The sequence below is a fragment of the Brassica napus genome, chromosome C5 (genome assembly GCF_020379485.1).
Source record: "Brassica napus cultivar Da-Ae chromosome C5, Da-Ae, whole genome shotgun sequence".
Taxonomy (NCBI): Eukaryota; Viridiplantae; Streptophyta; class Magnoliopsida; order Brassicales; family Brassicaceae; genus Brassica; species Brassica napus.
In genome coordinates, this window is record NC_063448.1 from 39,334,540 (window position 1) to 39,356,716 (window position 22,177).

Genomic DNA, 22,177 nt, shown 5'->3' on the forward strand with positions numbered 1-22,177 from the left:
TAGATTACGAACATACACACGGCGCAACTCTGTGACTCAGACTTGTTTGAGACAATGATGAAAATAACCCATATTAAACTACAACAGTTTACAATATAGGAAAACCATAATTGTTGCAACCTTAAGCTTTTTTTCATATAACGTGATGAATCCCATTTAAAAATGAAACCCATAACACACTTGTAGGTCCGACCCTCAGAGGAAGCTGAAGAAGCAAGGGCTTCCGACCTTCATAAATATATATTAGGTTCGACCATCAATGTACAAAGGTATCAGTTAGCTTGGTGGTATAAATGTTGGTGTTTATATCTTAATAACCCGGGTTTGAGCCATGAGCTTGACACTTTTTTACACTTTTTAAAAGTGGGACCCACAAAACGATGACGTGGCGCGCTGAGGAGTGAGCAAAAACTGATCTATTATAATATAGATTATCATTGATCCTATTTAATTAACTAAAACTAAATTAATAAAAATAAATACAGATATATGAAATATAAGCACTAAATTTAAAACCAAAAGTTTTAAATAAATATACAGTTTGTATTAGTTTGTTATATTTTAAAAAGTTTCATACTTAAGGTTGAGCAATTATATAATTGAGATCTATATATCAAGAAAATTAGAAGATGCCGCACATATCATCATCTCAACCCCTATACTATATTACATTTTGCATTCCAGTCCTCAAATTAAAACCGATTCAGCTAGGAAAAGTAAAAAAATAAAAATAAAAAAAATGATCGTTTTTATAAACCAGAAATAGCTGGCCAACCCTTGTCATCCTCTCGAACCCTAATCAAGCCGGCTCATCTCAAAAGAAAGAAAGAAAAAATCCCAGAAATTGCATCTCTCCGCCACCCTCAGATTCTCCCTTTCCGTTACTCAAACCCTTGTCCTCCGTCTGATTCCACCTGATCCTTCCCCGGAACCGAAGTCCTTTAACCGTAATTTAATCAAAGTTTATTACCTAACCGCGTAACCAACCAACCCGGTCACAACCTGCAAACCAAACAGGTTCGTTTAATTCTTCTTCTTCTCACACATTCGGTTCTGTTCTCCCTCTCCTCGATCAGAGGATCTAGTAGTGATTCGTGTCTCTCTTGTAGAAAAAGAATAATGGATTCAGATTTGGAACCAGTAGCTCTCACTCCACAGAAACAAGACAGTGCATGGAAGCACTGCGAGGTCTACAAATACGGAGACCGAGTCCAGATGAGATGTCTCTACTGCAAGAAGATGTTCAAAGGAGGCGGCATCACCCGCGTCAAAGAGCACCTCGCGGGCAAGAAAGGCCAAGGCACCATCTGCGACCAAGTCCCCGAGGAGGTCCGCCTCTTCCTCCAGCAGTGCATCGACGGCACCGTGAGGCGTCAGAGGAAGAGGAGAAGGTCGAGCGCTGAGCCTCTGCCTATCGCTTACTTCCCTCCGGAAGAGACTCAGGTCGTCGAGGGCTCTTACGTCAACAACGGGGATGTGGTTGCAGCTGGTGGTGGACAGAGCTCGGGGAGGACGAAGCAGAGGACTTACAGGAGTAGGAAGAACATTGTAGAGAGAAGTGAGTTGGCTAATGTTGAGGATTTGATTGGTGGAGATATGGATAATCTGATCCCTGTTGCTATTAGTAGTGTTAAGAACATTGTGCATCCTTCTTCGAAGGAACGTGAGAAGACGGTTCACATGGCGATCGGGAGGTTCTTGTTTGATATCGGAGCTGACTTTGACGCTGTGAGCTCTGTTAACTTCCAGCCGTTGGTCGATGCGATTGTTTCAGGAGGGTTTGGTGTTTCTCTTCCCGCTAATGAAGACATCAAAAGTTGGATTTTGAAGAGCTGCGTAGAGGAAGTGAAGAATGATATCGACGAGTGCAGGCCCCTGTGGAAGAAGACAGGCTGTTCTGTTCTAGTCCAGGAATCGAATAAAGTACTTAACTTCTTGGTTCACTGTCCGGAGAAAGTAGTGTTCCTGAGATCCTTTGATGCCTCAGAGATACTCACTTCTGATGATGATGATGAGTTGTGTGAGGTACTTAAGGAGGTGGTTGAGGAGATAGGAGAGACCAACGTCGTTCAAGTGATCACCAAATGCGAAGGCCATTACGTCTCCGCAGGGAAGAAGCTGATGGAAGCCTATCCTTCTCTCTACTGGGTTCCTTGCGCTGCACACTGCGTAGACAAGATGCTCGAAGAGTTCGGGAAGATAGACTGGATAAGAGAAATCATCGAGCAAGCGAGAACCGTCACGAGGATCATCTACAACCACAGCGGCGTCTTGAACCTGATGAAGAAGTTCACTTTCGGCAACGACATTCTCCAGCCAGCTTTCACCACTTACTCCACTAACTTCGCGACAATGTCCCGAATCGCGGAGCTAAAGCCTCGTTTACAGGCGATGGTTACATCATCCGAGTGGAACGAGTGTTCGTATTCTAAAGAAGCTGGTGGTTTAGCGATGACGGAGACCATCAACGACGAGAGTTTCTGGAAGGCGTTGACGCTGGCGAACAACATAACAGTTCGTCTCTTGCGCGTTTTGAGGATTGTTTCTGCTGCGAGGAGGCCTGGGATGGGGTATGTCTATGCTGCAGTGTACAGAGCGAAGGAAGCGATTAAGACGCATCTGGTTCACAGGGAGGATTACATGGTCTTCTGGAAGATTATAGATAAGTGGTGGCTGCAGCAGCAGCGTCTTCCTTTGCATGCTGCTGGTTTCTATCTTAACCCCAAGTTCTTCTACAACATTGGCGAAGAGATGCGTAGCGAGATACACTTAGCTGTGGTTGATTGCATAGAGAAGCTGGTCCCTGAAGACAATATTCAAGATATAATAGGAAAGGACATTAACTCCTACAAGAATGCTGTTGGGATCTTCGGAAGGAACTTGGCAATTAGAGCTCGAGACACAATGCTCCCTGGTACGTTAACTGTTTGTTTATTATTGGATCTCATGAAAGACTTAAAAACATGTTTTGGTTGTTTTTAGCTGAATGGTGGTCTACGTATGGAGAAAGCTGCTTGAACCTGTCACGATTTGCTATACGTCTTCTGAGTCAGACGTGCAGCTCATTGGTTGGCTCTGGGAGGATCCTGACACCAATGGAGAAAGTATATGAATCCAAGAACTCCATTGAGAGACAACGTCTCAGCGATCTTGTGTTTGTTCAGTACAACATGCGTCTCAGAAGACTGTAAGTTGAAATCTTTTTGCTTCTTCTCAATAATTTTTATTCAAAACAGAACTAAAAGGGTTATCTGTCTCTTTCAGGGGGGTTGAAAGCGGAGATGACAATGCAGACCCGTTATCACAGAGCAACATGGAGCTTCTTGAAGACTGGGTTTCAAGAAACCAAGTTTGCATAGAAGGAAATGGAAGCTCGGACTGGAAGTCACTTGAGTCCTTTAAGAGGACAGAAGTAGCAGCGGTTGTCATCGATGAAACAGGAGACTTGGGGACAGGTAAAATAATAAAAGCGTTCACAGAATAGAATCTAGTTATTGGAGATAGAATAATTGGTGTGACAAGTGTTTTAAATAATGGGAATGTGTGGACAGGTTTCGATGATGGAGAGATATTCAAGGGAGAAAAGGAAGCGAGTGATGAAGGTTATTTCACAAACATATCGGAGAAGCTGTTCACGTGAACTCACTAAGAAGAATCTCTCTTCTTTTTTTTTTAATGTAATCATAGGGGTTTGTTTTGATTTGGAGAAACATTTGTGATTTCCTCCTCTCTTAGGGGCTTGGTTGGTTTGTATTCTATATATAGTTTTTACTAATTGATGCTGTGTCCCCATATAATTACTGAGCATGCATTTCTTCTCTATTTAGTGAGTCCATCCAAAACCATTCAGACATTTTGATTGTTTTATTTTTTTTTTAGGTTTTGTCCAATCTCCATAATGATTTATTGTTTCACAATTTATCTTCTGTTTTCTGTCTATTTATATTTTGATAATGGTTTATAGACTAATCTTGATTCTTGAAATATGTGAAAAGAAGGAAGAGACGACAGTTAAATTCAGACAGGTTAAACCTGGTTTGCAATATTTTATCATTAACTGTATGTTTAAGGTTGTGTGGTTATGAAGAAGGCATATCATATAAAGAGCCTTATCCTCTAAACTCAACAATAAGTTTGGTTGGTGTTGTGAGGAGAGAAGAAAGAAAATGGATGGGCTTAGCCATATCGGTCTCCCTGTTCTGGGAATCCTCGCAGTCTCCGTTGTCACGTTCTACGCCGTCAGCTTCGCTGAGATCAGAGAGGTTAGACCGTGTGGTTATGAAACATAATCTTGTTTTCAGTTTCTGAGTAGAAGAAAAGATCATCAAGACAAATCTTGTTCTTGTTTTGGGAATGTGCAGAAATCGTTTAAAGATTTGTACGACTCGGAGAATGGAGAGGGAGCAGGGTTCAAGACTTCACTAAGTTCCAGAGAGAGGAGATTGAAAAGAGAAGCAAATAAAAAACGTCCTCGTTCTTGAAACCCAGGGTGATGGTTGATGATTCGTTTTTGCATAAGGATTTAATGATTCGTGTTCCATAACGTAATCATGTTCTTTAGTAGATGTTCTATAATCACAATTCTCTGTTTCAGCAGTGGTCTATGTATTTCGTTTTCAAGTTCGAGTGCACTAAATTCTATGAGTCATTCTGGTCCGTGGGTTGGTTAGCCCCGTACCGTACCGAACCATATAGTCCAGTCTCTGGCCGTCGCTAGTTTAGGCCATTAACCACAAGTTCATGTAGCTGCAAGCCTGCAAAGTCACTATCTCAGAAACTGTTTTTGACTTTTAAAAACAATATCTACTCATGTCTCTGTATCTTTGGTTTGTTCAGATCACATTCACATAGTGAGAAGTCTTATTGTTGTTGTATATTCCATTTCCACCGAGTCGAATGCACTACATAACTAGACTTGTGTACTCGAAACAACAGATCCAGTCTTTGGAAAATAAAAGATACACCACCTATTATGGTTCTGATACTTATTGCATAATATAACTGGAAACAATGACTCTGCTTCTCACTTCTTTTGCTGAGTCTTGAGTTCTTTAACCCTCTCTTCTGCTGCCTTCAACGCTTTCCCATAGATAGTAATCAACTGAAACATGGTAAGAAGCCAAATAGGAAGATTGTAAAACAAAAGGAGACTTTTAGGGAACTGGACACAAGATTTATCAGACAAATGTATCAAAGATTGGTAATTAACCTCATTAATCTCTTCAGGTGAGATAATGAGCGGTGGACACATCATTATGAGATCGCCTGCAACACGGACTATCATCCCATGCTTCTTGCATTCGGCTGCAAAGTATTCGCCAACACCTGTAAGCATAAAAAATGAAATAAAAAATGAAAAAAGGTCGAGAGGCCGTCTTTTAGCATGTGTAAGTAAAAAGCTTTGACACTGTCTTCAAATAGTTTACCCCATTCTGGTGGAATTGGTTCGTGTGCCGATTTGTTTTCTGTAAACTCAGTCGCGAGAATCAAACCAGTTCCTCTGATCTGAAAACCATCACAACAATGTCCAAATGGCTCAGTCATACTTCAGAAGCAAAAGAACTCATTAGTGAGTAAAATAAAGCGCACCTCTCCAATAATAGGACTAGTGGAGAAAGCTTTAAGACCTTCTTGAAACCCTGTGGAAACTCTGTTTACATGTTCTGGTATGTTTCTCTCCCTGCAATATGAATTGATCGTCAAGAAAATACATATAAGTTAGAGTATACACAAATTCACGTCCCCCATGCCATTGTGCACTACAAGGTTTGATATTCTAACGAAACTGTAAAGAATGTGTGATGTATTTGAGTTTTATTAATGAAAAAAAGACAGTTTTTCAACTCACTTATAGATCTTTAACGCTTCAATTGCTACAGCACATGAAACTGGATGACCAGAATAAGTAAACCCATGCGCAAAAAAACCTGAATATAAACTAGTTTTATCAACATTTTAAGATCAGGACATGTAACTGTGAAACTCACCCAGCTGTGTTTCTCTTAACCATTGATGCCTCTGTGGTGAAGATCCTCGAGCCAGGCAGGCGTTGGGAAGAAGCAGGATACCTGCTCTGCAAATTAACCTGACAAATATATGAGAGGAGTGATATTAGCACAGTGAGGTTGAGCTTTGAATCACATCACTAATTCTTTTCTTTTGGTGATAAAAAATTTCAGACTTTAGGTTACTCGATCATACATAACATGAAACTCAAACTGTCAAATATCAAACATCTGACTACTATATTCATAGACGAGTCCAAGCAGTGTTTTTAATGACTATAAAAATATCTATATATAATAGCAAACCTGTTTTTTCTTTTAACCAATGATGTCATTCTTTTTTTATAGGAAAAAAAAATTAGAATCTGGCGGTTAGATTTGTTTCTAGGATATAATCTAATGGTTAAAATTTTGTTTAGGATAAACCTATGATGCCATCGATTTACTTTTAGCAATCGTCGTCTTCAATCCACCGTATCATAACTGGCGCCTCTTAAACATATTGCAAAAAAAATTCACATCCTTACACTCATAATCTTTCCTCACGAGTCGTATCGTTTCAGAATCTATATATAAAAGAGATTGTAAAGGTTGTCAGATTTATTTGAAGTTTTCTCTCATTCTCTCTATTGTTTCTTTGATATACGTTGCTGGCATCTTCTTTCCTTTTTCCTATAAACCCTCTCTCCTTTTCAGATAATTTCATTTTCGTATTCTGTCTTTTTGAGTTTTTGATGAGTTTACTGTCCCGTTGAGTTTCTGCAATTTTAGATCATTCCTCTGACGAATACTGCATGTGATGAGTTTCTGGTGAGTTTACTGTCTTAATCTTTTCCAATATATTCAGTTTGGTTTTATGTTGTTGTTGTTTTGATGATGAGTTTATTGACCCCTATTGAGTTTTCTCTCTGCAATTACTCAATTTACTGCCCTGTTGAGTTTCTAATTCTCTCCATTCGAACATCGATTGAAACCACAATTTACAAGTTATCTTATCTTACGTGCGAGAAGGTGCCTTTCCAAACTGATTTGGCGACCATATACGGAGACGCTAATTAATAGACGTTGCATTTACAATATCTGATTTTACAAATGTTTCCTAACGTAGAGACTATATGTTATTAGATGTTAGATTATTGATTGCAAGCTGAGGGATACAAACGTTAGAAAAAAACAGAAGTCAACAGTGCTTAAAACTTGGTGGACTGAATACCATGTTAATTATGGGGCGCTCTCCAGCAATGCCTTTAGTAATGCAAGTTCCTACCATCATTGTTGGGATAGATGTATCCCATGGATCCCCTGGGCAGGCCATCACCTGCTGCGGCTGTGAGCCTCATACAATGGACACTCATATCAAAATATTGGGCATGTGTGCGTACTCAATCGCAGAAAGTGGAAATGATTAACAATCTCCTCAGTCCTGTCACTCCCTTTTCGGGAGAACTCTTACAATTGAAGAGATTTTATGTTTCTAGATGTGAGATAATTAATTGTATAGATTGAGATATGTGCATAGGAGAGATCAAATCATTCTTTTCTTAACAAATCATTGTTAGCAAACCTGTTTCATTCCTTCCACTGACATAAAATTCTATGTAGTTAATATTGTTACTGAAACCACCGACTTGTTGGCTTTTTATGATCGAAGAAATAATAGAAACACATAGTTTAAAGAAGTCATGTCAACTATGTTTAGGTCTTCAACAAAAAAAAGGAATACTAAAAATTTTGCCATACGTAGGAGCACAGAATAATGTTTACTTCTGATGCCATATGCATATCTATGGTAATAGCGAACATGAGAAAAAAATCCAAATTTTTATAGAGAGAAAAGTGGATAATATTTCTATCACAGAAATCTTATTTTCTGTTAGTTAGAACTTAGAAGGTGACCTCTGAGTAAGTTTTTAACTTTTACAAACATATTTTTATTTTATCTTGTGAGTAAATAATATTCTATATATTAAATTTTAACCATATTGAGAATATTCATTAAAATGTATAAATATTTTTTTTTAACGATGCTGGATAATTATGCTATTACAACTACGAGAAATATTACAGACGATTTTATAGCTGACAATTCTACTTGCCGTATGAGAATTCACGTCTGACTGTATCACCTGAGACGCCCTATGAGATCCATGTTTGACGATACTCCTTACGTCATGCTGCAGATCTCTTGTAAGCTTTTTCTCCTTTAATTCAGATAATTTCGCCTTCTCCAGAAATTGAAACCCAGACCTCTTGGTGTAGAAGCACTAATGAACCCTTGGTCAAACATAAAACCTAAATCAATATAATAAAAGCATTTGTCGAAAAAAGAGTAATTGTCTTTAAAAAAAAAGAGTAATTGTATATAATCATTATTTTAGTTGCAGTAGATTCAAAGAACGTAATATATGACGAACTTGCACAAAGAAAAAGATAAAGGTGTAAAATTATGTCTATTTGTGGTTATAGCATTATGATTTGTTTGTCCAATAAAAAAACATTATGATTTGTTCAAATTGGATGGATTACATCAATTTTATGTATAGTATTTCATATTAGGGAAAATTATTTTTTTAGAGAAAAAATGATAACTATGTCCTTTTACACTAATATCTATTTTGTGTCATTTTTGTCTATAATACCCTTTAATATTTTTGAAAATAAATTTAATAAATAGTTTTACAAACAAAAAAAAATAAAAAAAATAGTAACTATTGATAAAATACATATATGAACTTAGTGATATTTTTTTCAGTTCTAAAAATGTTTAAATCATAATTTTCAGATTATGTTCTAAATAAAGTAGAAAATGCATTCTATGAAGTAGAAAACGAAATCCACTTTTTTCATTGAATCTACAATGTTTAGAATACGTGATCTACGTAAATAAGAGTATTCTAAAAATATTTAGAATACACATTCCGCGCTTAACCTACCTATCTAAAATATTTAGAAATCAAAATCTACTCATTAATATAGATCTAAAACACGTAGAAACCGACTTCTACAGATTTACTGTAAATCGAAAACATGTAGAAATCAAAATCTACACATTACTATAATTCTAAAAACCTGTAGAAACCGATTTCTACATATTAGTTGTATTCTACGGATAAGAAATCAGTTCCTAAAAATATAGAAACAAAATATTTGGGAATATTCACTTTCATATTTTGAAAAAATCGATTTAAAAAAAAAAATGAAAAAAAATGAAAAAAAGTGGTAACCTTTTTCTCACGCCGTCTTCTATATTCCATTGATTATTCACAAAATTTTCACATTATTTCTACCATGATTCATATCTATGCTTCCACGGATCGATCGGTTAATAATTCGAGATCGGTCGATCTGTATGAAATCGACCTTTGCCGATCGAGTGAAATGGACCAGGTCGATCAGTGTATGCTCTGCGTTTTTTTGTTCTGCATAATGATCCGGATCGATCGATCCGTTCGACTTTGTAATTTCGGATCGATCGATCCTGCTTGATCGAACTCATTATTTATTATATTTAAAATTTACAATTTTAAGGGCATTATTACCATTTTGAAAATAATTAGCCTAATGGGACATAAAGCATACAAGATTAGTCTAAATGGACATAGTTATCGTTTTTTTGCTCTAAAAAAACAATTTTCCCTTCATATTATTATTGGGAAAATTGTTTTTTTTAGAGCAAAAAAATGATAACTATGTCATTTTAGACTAATATCTATTTTGTGCTATTTTTGCCTATAATACCCTTTAATATTTTTGAAAATAAATTTAATAAATAGTTTTACAAACAAAAAAAAATTAGAAAAATAGTAACTCTTGATAAAATACCTATATGAACTTAGTGGTATTTTTTTCAATTCTAAAAATGTTTAAATCATAATTTTCAGATTATGTTCTAAATAAAGTAGAAATGACATTCTACGAAGTAGAAAACGAAATCCAATTTTTTCATTGAATTTACAATGTTTAGAATACGTGATCTACGTAAATAAGAGTATTCTAAGAATATTTAGAATACACATTCTGCGCTTAACCTACCGATCTAAAATCTTTAGAAATCAAAATCTATACATTAATATAAATTTAAAACACATAGAAACCGACTTCTATAGATTTACTGTTAATCTAAAACATGTAGAAATCAAAATCTACACATTACTATAATTCTAAAAACATGTAGAAACTGATTTCTACATATTAATTGTATTCTACAGATAAAATATCAGTTCCTAAAAATATGGAAACAAAATATTTCAGAATATTCACTTTCATATTTTGAAAAAATCGATTTAAAAAAAACAAAAAAATGAAAAAAAAAGTAGTAACCTTCTTCTCACGCCGTCTCCTATATTCCATTGATTGTTCAGAAAATTTTCACAAAATTTTCACATTATTTCTACCATGATTCATATCTATGGTTCCACAGATCGATCGATCTACAATTCAAGATCGGTCGATCTGTATGAAATCGACCTTTACCGATCGAGTGAAATAGACCAAGTCGATCAATATATGCTTAGCGTTTGTTTTGTTTTGCATAATGATCAGGATCGATCGATCCGTTCGACCTTGTAATTCCGGATCGATCGATCCCGCTTGATCGAACCCATTATTTATTATATATAAAAATTACAATTTTAAAGGCATTATTGTTATTTTGAAAATAATTAGCCTAATGGGACATAAAGTATATGAGATTAGTCTAAAGGGACATAGTTATCATTTTTTTGCTCTAAAAAGAAACAATTTTCCCATTATTTTTTTAATAATCAGAGTAAAAAATATGCTATGTTCTGTTATGATACAATATTCATTGGATTAAAAATTGCTACAAATAATTCTGAGTTGATCTTATCATACAAATGATATAATTTTGTCTCTTTTAAAAAGTATAAGTACAAGTGAAATTGGAGTATGATGGAGTTTTCGATTAATAAGCTAACAATCAACTAAAACATTTATAACACGCAATGAAAAATGATGTCAATAAAAATCGAGCAAAACATCTAATGAGATGTGGACATTATAATGCTTTACTAGAAAATTGCATATCTGAGATTTACTTTGTTACGTAGAAAATATATTTCTAACGGACTTCAGATTGTTTTCACGAAACAATCAAATAATGGTTAAACCCGAGTATATTAAAGACACACACCTAAACCTTGGGTGAAAAAGAAAGGATATGAGTCCGTTAGAAAATTATGTTTTAGTCAATTTACTTATTACTATTTTCACTAAAAACTATAAATACCTTTTATACATATGTTTTTTAATGATAACGTCTTTGTGATCATACAATCTTTTTAATGACATTTAAAGATGTGACTTCAAAAAAGTATTTAATAACCATTGTAAGAGATTGATTGTATATATTATTATTTTTTGTAACAACTTCTTACAAAAAAAACTGCATCGTAATATTTTTATCCTCTCAACTCTATTTGTTTCAATTTGTATATCATAGTCTCATTTAGTCATTTGCAGACTACACCTTCCAGTTATTTAAAAATATTATAAAATTTCACAACAATTTAGAATTGTTGAAAAATATTAATCTCATATTTAACCGTTTGTTGCTAACATGGAGTTTCAAAACAACATATTTATTAGATGGTTACGATAAATCTATAATATAATGAGGCAGTTGTCTCATTCATGTGCCGCCATATCAGCGGTTTGTGGGTCCAATTTTTAAAAAATGTGAGAGAGGTGTCAAGCATGTGGCTCGAACCCGAGTTATTGAGATATAAACACCAACATTTATACCACTAAACTAAATGATACTTTGTACATTGATGGCTGAAACTAATATATATTTATGATAGGAGAGTTTACTCTCTCCTTAAGGTGTACACGTATGCATTTTATAAAGACTGTGGGGTCCATGATTCTCGGTTTGGTTTAGTAATTCTGTTCTTGCGTTTGGTTTTTAAATTATATGGTATGATTTGAATTTTCCCGTTTAATTAATGTTTTATTATATTATTAAACACAACGTTTTGCCGATTAGGGTTTTTTTAATTGTTCTTCGTCTCTTTATCTTTGTCGTCTCCGTTCAGCTTCTCTACAAACACCAAACATTAATCTTCCCTATTGTTCAACGTATGTCTCTTGATTTACCAATTAATGTTTTCGTCACTTAATTCAGAAGCGATGTCGACCTCTCCGTTTTCTTCACGCCAAACCTATAAATTATAGATGAATCTTCAGAACTTCTGTTAGTTAATCTTCTTTATCAAGCGTTCATTGTTGCTCGACTTCCCCCGTTTTTGAAACTCGAAAAACATCAAGAAGCATGGTGAATTCATGGGAACCACTCTATTCAGGTATTGTATCGACAAAAAATTAAGAGATTATTTACTTTCATTTTTTTGGATGCTATATGTTTCAGATTGTCTCTCATCACACTGCAGAGAATTATATGAAGGCAAAGAAGACAAATAAGAAGTTTGATTTCAAGGTGTTCACCGACACCGGTCCAAAAAAAAAGTCTGATTACGGATGGTACACAACAAAGTAAGCGTACAAGTCTGATTTCTTTTTATGAAATAGAATTTCAAGAAGAAAACATCAAAAAGAAAACATGAAGTAGAGTTTCTAACGTTGGCCACGCATTGCATGTCTGGCTCAATGGAGAATACCATGGTAAGATTGAGAAGCTACAACATTTAGATGTTATGTTTAGAGAACTGAAATAATTAATGAATTTATTCAGGAAATGGACATGGTAGCCATGATGAGAAGAGCCCATGGTCATTGTCAGGACCCTGCTTCTGTTACTTTCTCTGTGCTAAGCCTAGCGTTGCATTTCCATGGCTGACTCTCCTTCTTCATTACACTATACTATAAGTTGCCTCTCAAACAAGATAGGACGGGTTACTATGAATATGTTGGTTTCTGTCCATGAACTCTTGGTTCTGGAGTGCAGTTTTCCACACTCGGTAATCATCTACACATTACTTTTATCATCCACAATCTTCTGGTGATTTGTCTCTATGGTTTCTCAGGGATGTTGACATCACAAAGATGTTGGACTACTCATCTGCAGTAGCCGTTCTCGGATTCTCACTCATCTTATCCATCCTAAGAACCTTTGATGTTCGGGTGGAGACTGCAAGAGTCATGGTATCCGCTCCAGTACTAGCTTTAGTCACCACCCACGTACTGTGCATTAACTTCTACAAACTTTACTATGGTATACAAAGAACTCTTTTCCCTATCTGAAACCAGTTCCATTTTTTTTTCCACATTCTCTGTGAGTTCAATGTTGTTTACAGGTTGGAACATGATTGTGTGTGTGGCCATGGGAGTCGCTCAGCTTTTCCTATGGGCAAGATGGGCAGCTGTTTCTAGGCATCCTTCTAATTGGAAACTGTGGGTGGTTGTGATAGCTTCAGGTTTAGCTATGCTTTTAGAGATATATGACTTCCCTCCGTATGGAGGCTACTTCGATGCTCACTCTATTTGGCACCTCGCCACTGTTCTTCTAACCATTCTCTGGTGGAGCTTTATTAGAGACGATGTTGAGTTCAGAACTTCCAGTCTTCTCAAGAAATCTAAGACAAAGGCGAAGTAAGTTTACTTACAGATGCAGAGGTTTCTTGAGCTTTTTCAATGTTTTTTATTCAGAGATTTGACTTGGCCTTGCTTTTGGTCAATTGGGTCTTAAGACTTATGTCAATCTTTTAGGAGTGTTAAGACTTTTGTTAATATTATGAGAAAATCTTGTGATCTATATATGATTGTGTTAATAAAATTTGATTTTACATAAATTGTGTGAATTGTAGGGTTTAATTTAATTAAACAAAATTAGCATTAGTGACCATTCATACAAAATCTAAAGTATTTTAATAATTTAATGACACCATATTAACCATTGCGCAAAGTCACTTAAAACAATTGCAGCAAGGAACCACAAGTCGGAAGCCTTGGTCAGTTTATATACATTTACTCATGTTTGATACAATAATGTTCCATATTGAAAAAAAAATATTTTCGGAAGCGCGAGACTACGCTCCTAGGTGCCTTTGGCAGGGTGGACGATCATTGGGTTTAATTAATAACTGGAAACCTAGAAGCTCTCCCGACGATGAAAAATAAAACGACATAACGGTTGAGTTAGAAGCACAGAAAACTAATGTTCCAAGGCCCACCAAAATTTCAAACCTAAACAATTTAAACCCAGTTTATTTTCTTGAAACATAAAGCTATCACTACAAGAAAACACATGCTTAACGACGAAATTTAACGAGGAAAAACAATCCTCGTAAATTTACGTCGAGTTTACGAGGAATTTAAGTGAAAAACTAAAGTCATCGTTATTTCCTCGTAACGTAACGACAAAAGTGTTTCGTCGTAAAGTGGATGTAATTTTACGAGTATTTTACGAGGAAAAACTATTTCCTCGTAAATACGACGTAAACTTTTGCGTGTTATTTACGAGGAAATAGTTTACGTGTATTTAGCGAGGAAATTTTTGAACCCACCAACTTTGTAGGTGTTACACGTTTTTTTTTGCCACCTAATTAATTTTCGTCGTAAATTCATAGGAAACTTGGAACTACCAGATTCGAAATTTCCTATAAATATGGATGTTTGAACATCATTTTAAACACACCAACAACAAAAAACGTGAAAGAAAAAAAATGGCTGGCTCCGGGACTATTTACGAGTTGCGGAAGTGGATGTATATGCATAGAGATGCTAACGGGAGAGTGACGAAAGAATACCTTGCGGGTCTGGAGACATTTATGCATCAAGCAGATTCAACACTGCTCGCCCAAGAAAGTGGTAAGATGTTCTGTCCTTGTCGGAAATGCAACAATTCGAAACTGGCAAACCGTGAAAATGTTTGGAAGCATTTAATAAATAGAGGTTTCACGCCAAATTACTATATCTGGTTTCAACATGGAGAAGGTTTTAATTATGATCAGAACGAAGCTAGTAGTAGTAATAGCAATTTTCAGGAAAAAGAACCGGTTGATCATCATTTGCATAATGAACATAGTTACCATCAGGAGGAGATGGTAGATTATGATAGGGTTCATGATATGGTAGCTGATGCATTCGTAGCTCATGATGAAGATGAAGAACCTAATATAGATGCAAAAAAGTTTTACGAAATGTTAAACGCGGCGAATCAACCACTTTACAGTGGTTGTAGAGAAGGTCTCTCTAAATTGTCGTTAGCTGCTAGAATGATGAATATTAAAACTGATCACAATCTACCTGAAAGTTGCATGAACGAATGGGCGGACTTGTTTAAAGAGTATTTGCCGGAAGACAATGTGTCTGCTGATTCTTATTATGAGATTCAGAAACTGGTTTATAGTCTTGGGTTGCCTTCGGAGATGATAGATGTTTGCATCGACAACTGCATGATCTATTGGGGAGATGATGAGAAGCTAGAAGAATGTCGATTCTGCAAGAAGCCACGATTCAAGCCGCAAGGACGGGGACGTAATAAGGTACCGTACCAAAGGATGTGGTACCTACCAATTACAGACAGATTGAAAAGATTGTATCAATCAGAGCAGACTGCTGGAAAGATGAGATGGCATGCCGAGCATACTCAGACGGATGGTGAGATGACTCATCCATCAGATGCAAGAGCCTGGAAACATTTCAACAAAGTACATCCGGATTTCGCTAGCAATATCCGGAATGTGTATCTCGGATTATGCACAGATGGATTTAGTCCGTTCGGAATGTCAGGGAGACAATATTCATTGTGGCCAGTCTTTCTTACTCCATACAACCTGCCACCGGAGATGTGCATGCAACGGGAGTTACTATTCTTGACCATATTAATACCTGGTCCGAACCATCCAAAAAGGTCCCTGGATGTTTTCCTACAACCACTGATAAAAGAGTTGAAGGATTTGTGGTCAACAGGGGTGAGAACGTATGACTGTTCAACGAAGACGAATTTTACGATGCGAGCGATGCTTTTGTGGACCATAAGTGATTTTCCTGCCTATGGGATGTTGTCTGGATGGACTACACATGGGAGATTAGCTTGTCCATATTGTAATGGAACGACAGATGCGTTTCAACTGAAGAATGGTAGGAAGACAAGTTGGTTTGATTGTCACCGTCGATTTCTTCCCATTGGCCATCCTTACCGAAGAAACAAGAATTTGTTTAGGCACAAAAGGGTTGTGAGAGACACTCCTCCTCCATATCTAACTGGAGAACAAATTGAAGCGCAAATCGACTACTACGGAGCTAACGAAACAGTTCGTTGGGGTGGTAATTGGCATGTCCCTCGTAATATGCCAGATTCTTACGGTGTTCATCACAACTGGCACAAGAAGAGTATATTTTGGGAGTTGCCATATTGGAAGGATCTTCTTCTGCGCCACAACCTCGATGTGATGCATATAGAGAAGAATTTCTTTGAGAACATCATGAATACAATATTGAATGTCCCAGGGAAGACAAAAGACAACATAAAATCGAGGTTGGACTTGCCGGATATTTGCTCAAGAAGCGAGTTACATATTAAAAGCAATGGACAAGTTCCCGTTCCGATATTCAGATTATCTTCAGAAAAAAAGTCGGTGTTGTTCAACTGGGTGGCATCAGAAGTGAAGTTCCCCGATGGGTATGTTTCGAATCTCTCTAGATGTGTTGAAAAGGGTCAAAAGTTCTCCGGGATGAAGAGTCATGATTGTCATGTCTTTATGCAACGACTACTGCCCTTTGCATTTGCGGAGCTACTTCCAACAAACGTACATGAAGCACTTGCAGGTACGTAGTGTATTATATCACAATAATTTACAAAATAATATATGACTAACAATGTGTTTAATTTTTTTTGAATATAAAAGGCATTGGAGCATTTTTCAGGGATCTGAGCACACGCACTCTTAAAGAAGAAGTTGTGGAACAGCTTCAGGAGAACATTCCCATCTTATTGTGCAACTTGGAGAAGATATTTCCTCCCGGATTTTTTGACGTCATGGAGCATCTAGCTGTCCACCTCCCATATGAGGCATTGCTTCGTGGACCTGTACATTACGGATGGATGTATCAGTATGAGCGAGCCATGAAATATTTGAAGGGAAAAGCAAAGAACCTCGCCAAAGTTGAAGGTTCTATAATTGCTGGAAGTTTGACGGAAGAAGTTTCTCACTTCACATCGTACTACTTTGCGTCAAAAGTACGTACCCGGAGAAGAGCTCCAAGAAGATATGATGATGGTGGTGTTGCGCCAACATATGCAGTTGCTGGTGTTCCAGACATCTTTAGCCAGATTGGGCGACTCGGTGGGAAGTCTAAAGAGGTTTGGTGGTCGAGTGAACAAGACGCTCATAGTGCACACACCTATATTCTACTCAATTGCGAAGATCCATTGATGCGTTATTTTGAAAGGTAACATATATTGACACTTCGAAACACATATAAGTATAATTAATTGTATAATTGCGAGAGATTAATTCCTATAAAATGTGATTTTACAGCCTATTTGTTTCTCAAGTCGAAGAAACATTTCCTGGTATATCCACAAGTGACGTAGACAAAAGAAAAGATCAACACTTCATTAAGTGGTTGCGGAATCAGGTATTAACTCAAACTCTTTTTTCATACATGATCTGTATTTCATTAACATTCTCTTTATTTTTGCAGGTTGATTATGACGACGACGATGATGCAGATTATCCTAAGTGGTTACACGAAGTAATTCAATCTCCACTTGTAAAGGTCACCACATCACAGATGTATTTCACACGAGGCTATACTTTTCATACATATGACTATGGTAGACAGCGGACGACCAGTAACTATGGAATATGTGTGAAAGGGGAAACAGATTTCTACGGGATCTTGACGGAGATTATTGAAGTCGAATTTCCAAGGATACTGAAGCTGAAATGCGTCCTCTTCAAATGTGAATGGTTCGACCCCGTCGTCAACAGAGGTGTTCGGTCTAACAAATTCGGTGTAGTTGATGTCAACGGTGGACGAAGGTACAACAAATTCGAGCCTTTCATCTTAGCTTCACAAGCAGACCAAGTTAGCTTCCTTCCATACCCTCGGATGAGAGATTCAGGTATAAATTGGTTAGCAGTGATCAAAGTTACACCTCGAGGACGAATCATCAGTGGAGAAGAACCACCATTGCAAGAAGAACAGATAAATGAAGTCGAGGAACCTGAACAAGAAATTGATGACATCCTTCTCATTGATCCGCATAATCACGAGTACGAAGATCTTACCGATGATGCCACAGACGAAGCTGTTGAAGACGAGTTTAATGAAAATGATGATGTTTCTAGTGATGACGAGAATGTCGATGTATCCGATTGATGTATTTGTTTTATGAATAAGATGAGGGAGTTTGTTTTATGAATAAGATAATGTGGGGTTTGTATTATGAATAAGGTAATGTGGGAGTTTGTTTTATGAATAAGCAAATGTGGGAATTGTGGTTTGGAATGGAAATAAAGATGGGGTTTGGAATATATGAAGTAGAAAATAAGGAATATGGGGTTTGGGGTTTGGGGTTTCGGATTCTAGGGATTTAAACATAACACTCGTTAATTCCACGTAAGCACAAATCGTCGTAAAGTCCTCGTAGGTCAACGAGGACATAACGACGAAATATAAAAATAAAGAACGCGGGACTCGTTAATTCCACGTAGGATGAAATCGTCGTACAAACCACGTAGGATGAAATCGTCGTAAATACCACGTAGGATGAAATCGTCGTAAATACCACGTAGGATGAAATCGTCGTAAATACAACGTAGGGTGAAATCGTCGTAAATACCACGTAGGATGAAATCGTCGAACATATCACGTAAGACAACGAGGAAATAACGACGAAACTTAAAAATAAAGATGGGGTTTGGAATATATGAAGTAGAAAATAAGGAATATGGGGTTTCGGGTTTGGGGTTTCGGGTTTCAGGTTTGGGGTTTCGGGTTTGGGGTTTCGGGTTTCGGGTTTCGGGTTCTAGGGATTTAAACATAACACTCGTTAAAAATAACGACGAAACTTAAAAATAAAGATGGGGTTTGGAATATATGAAGTAGAAAATAAGGAATATGGGGTTTCGGGTTTGGGGTTTCGGGTTTCGGGTTTCGAGTTTGGTTGGGGTTTCGGGTTTTGGGTTTCGGGTTTCGGGTTTCGGGTTCTAGGGATTTAAACATAACACTCGTTAAAAATAACGACGAAACTTAAAAATAAAGATGGAGTTTGGAATATATGAAGTAGAAATTAAGGAATATGGGGTTTCGGATTTGGGGTTTCGGGTATCGGGTTTCGGGTTTGGGGTTTCGGGTTTCGGGTTTGGGGTTTCGGGTTTGGGGGTTGGGGTTTAGGGGTTTGGGATTTGGGGTTTTGGGTTTGGGGTTTGGGGTTTGGGGTTTCGGGTTTCGGGTTTGGGGTTTCGGGTTTCGGGTTTGGGGTTTGGGGTTTAGGGTTTCGGGTTTCGGGTTTCGGATTCTAGGGATTTAAACATGACACTCGTTAATTCCACGTAAGCACAAATCGTCGTAAAGTCCTCGTATGATGAAATCGTCGTAAATACCACGTAGGATGAAATCGTCCTAAATACCACGTAAAAGGATTTAAACAAAACACTCGTTAATTCCACGTAAGCAGAAATCGTCGTAAACACCAAGTAAAATGATTTAAACAAAAAATTCGTTAATTCCACGTAAGTATAAATCGTCGTAAATATCTCGTAGTGTTAAAACAAGAAAAAAAAAGAAAATGAGAGAAATACCAGATTAACATGTGGCAAGACTTCCAGCAATTATTATACGTAAGTCTCGCCCACATTAATTCTAATATCTTCTCATTTTCCTATTTTTTTCAAATATTTATAATTTGAATAGGATTTTGCTCAGGAATGTGATTTGAGATAAGGTGTGATTTGGGAGTTTGTGTGTGGTTTGAGAATGAGAGTTGTGGGTATATTTATAGGAAATCAAGCCTCGTTAATTCCTCGTAAGCTAAATCGTCGTTAATACCTCGTATAAAAAAACACGGGCCTTTGTGATTCCTCGCAATTTCCTCGTAAAAAAAACACGGGCCTTTGTAACTGCTCGCGATTTCGTCGTAAACTTACGAGGAATTTGCGACGATATGTAATCTTATATATACACCCGAGCGCTCACTCTTTCTTTCCTCTCTACTTCCTCTCTACTTCCTCTCCATTTCGTAGCAATGGTAAACCTCTCTGATTCCTCTCTAATTTGGTTAGTTTAGGATAGATTAGATGGTTAGTATAGGGAATTTAGATAGGTTTGCGGATTTTATGTTATTTAGTGTTGATTAGGTGGATAATGTTGGGAAATATATTGTTGATGTTAATTTTAAAAATTTAATTTTTTTTCCCAGGTTCGAAAAGGAAGACTTACTGCCCATTACAGAGAGATCTTCGGTGAGCCGGGTAGTCGTTTAGACCCGGCCTATTCTTCCGCTCCCGGTTCTTCGAGTCAGGAGACTGTCCCCGAGACTCAGTACACTCAGAGAGTCTCTGGGTCTACTTCTTCTAGTGCACCATTGGCTCCTCATGTGCCTTCCTCGATGGCTCATCCGACGATGCCTCCTCCTGTGCCTCCTCCGATGGCCGCCGATATTCATCATGATTTGATGGTGCCTCCGAGTGCTCCTTACTCGCAGTACACTGTAGAGGACATTCTCAGTCTGCCAGGCAGAGAAGGTTTACCAGTCATCGACCCAGACCGACCGGACGGAACTTTGTGGTATGTTGCATTAATTTTTTTTTAATTCGTTTAAATTTCTTTTATAACATTAAAAAATAATTTATATTTTAAATTTGTATTTTCGAGGTGGGGGGTTGACGGATGTCTTGCATCGGACGTAACCGACACGATCAAGGGTTACTTCTCCATGCCACATCCAAACTGGAGTAAGACGCCTCACTACGTCAGAAAGACGTGGTTCAAAATTTACGCTGTAAGTTTCTATTAATTAATTATATATACTTTAATTTTTTCATGATTTATATATATACTTTCTAAAAAACTAATTGTTAATTTATTTTTTCCAACAGCAAAAATATAATTGGGCCTTGGGGATCACTGAGAGGGTGAGGAAGAAGTTTAACGCGAAGGCGAAAGCTCGCTTGTTGGACACGGTCTCCAACTGGAAGGGTGACTGGATCGTGAAGGGGTATGAGCGTGGCAAACCCGCTGAGCTCACCACGGATGTGTGGGATGGCCTCATCCGTTATTGGCGCCTTCCTGATTCCATTAGAATCGCCCAGGCTTGCTCTAACTCCCGTAACACGGTCGATGAGCACGGAAACGGGCCGATGCTTCACACTACGGGCCAAAAACCCCACGCCGGTGTCCGTTTAGAAATGGTAATTAAATATTTTATTAAATAATTTTTTTAATTTATATATTTTATTCTAAATTTCTTAAATGTTTTTTAGGCCAAAGAGACGGGACATCTCCCGTCTCTTATGGAACTTTACGAGAGGACCCACAAGAACAAGGCGGGCGTATTTGTAGATGGCAAGTCCGAGCAAATCTACAACGGCGTAATTGCTCGGGTTGAAGACCGCCAGACTCAGCTGACCCAGCAGTCTACCGACGGATTACCCGTCACCTTATCCACACTTGAAGTGGATAAGATTTACGAGGAGGTAAATTTTCAAAAAATTTAATTTTTTATTATTCATTTAATATAACTTTAAATTTTTACTTAAAATATTTATTTTTTGTTTTTAAGGTTGTCCCTAAAAAAAGGGACGGACGTTGGGGATTGGTTCCGTCAACGATGTTCCGAGAGCGACATCGTCTTATGGTCAGCGACGGGATGATGAAGTCACTGAGCTGCGTAGAGAGTCCGCTCAGCTGCGTAACGAGTTGACCGCGACAAAATCTCGTATGGGTGGAGTCGAGGGCTTCTTGGACGTTATTGCGGCCACAAATCCGGAATGGGAGTCCATGTTGAGGAACATGCGACAACAACATCCCATTCAAGGCGAGTCATCCGACGTACATAACGAGGCGGATGTTACGAGGAGGAGTGATGAATTCTACCAGGCGATGAACGACCCTTAGTTTTTTTTCGGTTGTTGTATTATATAAATTCAAAACTTATTTATATATAAAATATTTTCATATTGATTTATTTTTATTTTAAATTTTAATTTATTATTAAATTAAATAATTTTAATTATTTTTTA

The 22,177-nt window shown here is 37.2% G+C and overlaps 3 protein-coding genes across 3 annotated transcripts; all 3 read left to right on the forward strand.

Annotated features, from left to right (window-relative positions):
• Positions 1–718: 718 nt before the first annotated feature.
• Positions 719–3,822, forward strand: BNAC05G30350D. Its single transcript, XM_013881324.3, has 5 exons — positions 719–1,017; positions 1,110–2,914; positions 2,983–3,187; positions 3,265–3,455; positions 3,552–3,822. The coding sequence occupies exons 2-5, from the start codon at positions 1,120–1,122 to the stop codon at positions 3,638–3,640; spliced, it is 2,280 nt and encodes a 759-aa protein (XP_013736778.1). The 5' UTR covers positions 719–1,017; positions 1,110–1,119; the 3' UTR covers positions 3,641–3,822.
• Positions 3,823–4,103: 281 nt separating this feature from the next.
• On the forward strand, positions 4,104–4,874 carry LOC106439807. The gene is made up of 2 exons (XM_013881325.3): positions 4,104–4,262; positions 4,362–4,874. Exons 1-2 carry the CDS (start codon positions 4,167–4,169, stop codon positions 4,479–4,481), a joined length of 216 nt encoding a protein of 71 aa, XP_013736779.1. The 5' UTR covers positions 4,104–4,166; the 3' UTR covers positions 4,482–4,874.
• Positions 4,875–12,423: 7,549 nt separating this feature from the next.
• On the forward strand, positions 12,424–13,578 carry LOC106441296 (post-GPI attachment to proteins factor 3-like). Its single transcript, XM_048757468.1, has 3 exons — positions 12,424–12,506; positions 13,010–13,197; positions 13,280–13,578. Exons 1-3 carry the CDS (start codon positions 12,424–12,426, stop codon positions 13,576–13,578), a joined length of 570 nt encoding a protein of 189 aa, XP_048613425.1.
• The last annotated feature ends 8,599 nt before the right edge of the window (positions 13,579–22,177 follow it).

Excerpts from the sequence above, each read along its gene's own strand:
- LOC106439807 (XM_013881325.3), top strand. The coding sequence starts at position 4,167 with ATGGATGGGCTTAGCCATATCGGTCTCCCTGTTCTGGGAATCCTCGCA. Across the intron at positions 4,263-4,361 it reads GCTTCGCTGAGATCAGAGAG|AAATCGTTTAAAGATTTGTA; the intron begins GTTAGACCGTGT and ends GGGAATGTGCAG.
- LOC106441296 (XM_048757468.1), top strand. The coding sequence starts at position 12,424 with ATGAAGGCAAAGAAGACAAATAAGAAGTTTGATTTCAAGGTGTTCACC. Across the intron at positions 12,507-13,009 it reads AAAAAGTCTGATTACGGATG|GGATGTTGACATCACAAAGA; the intron begins GTACACAACAAA and ends ATGGTTTCTCAG. Across the intron at positions 13,198-13,279 it reads CTTCTACAAACTTTACTATG|GTTGGAACATGATTGTGTGT; the intron begins GTATACAAAGAA and ends TGTTGTTTACAG.
- BNAC05G30350D (XM_013881324.3), top strand. The coding sequence starts at position 1,120 with ATGGATTCAGATTTGGAACCAGTAGCTCTCACTCCACAGAAACAAGAC. Across the intron at positions 3,188-3,264 it reads AACATGCGTCTCAGAAGACT|GGGGGTTGAAAGCGGAGATG; the intron begins GTAAGTTGAAAT and ends TGTCTCTTTCAG. Across the intron at positions 3,456-3,551 it reads AACAGGAGACTTGGGGACAG|GTTTCGATGATGGAGAGATA; the intron begins GTAAAATAATAA and ends ATGTGTGGACAG.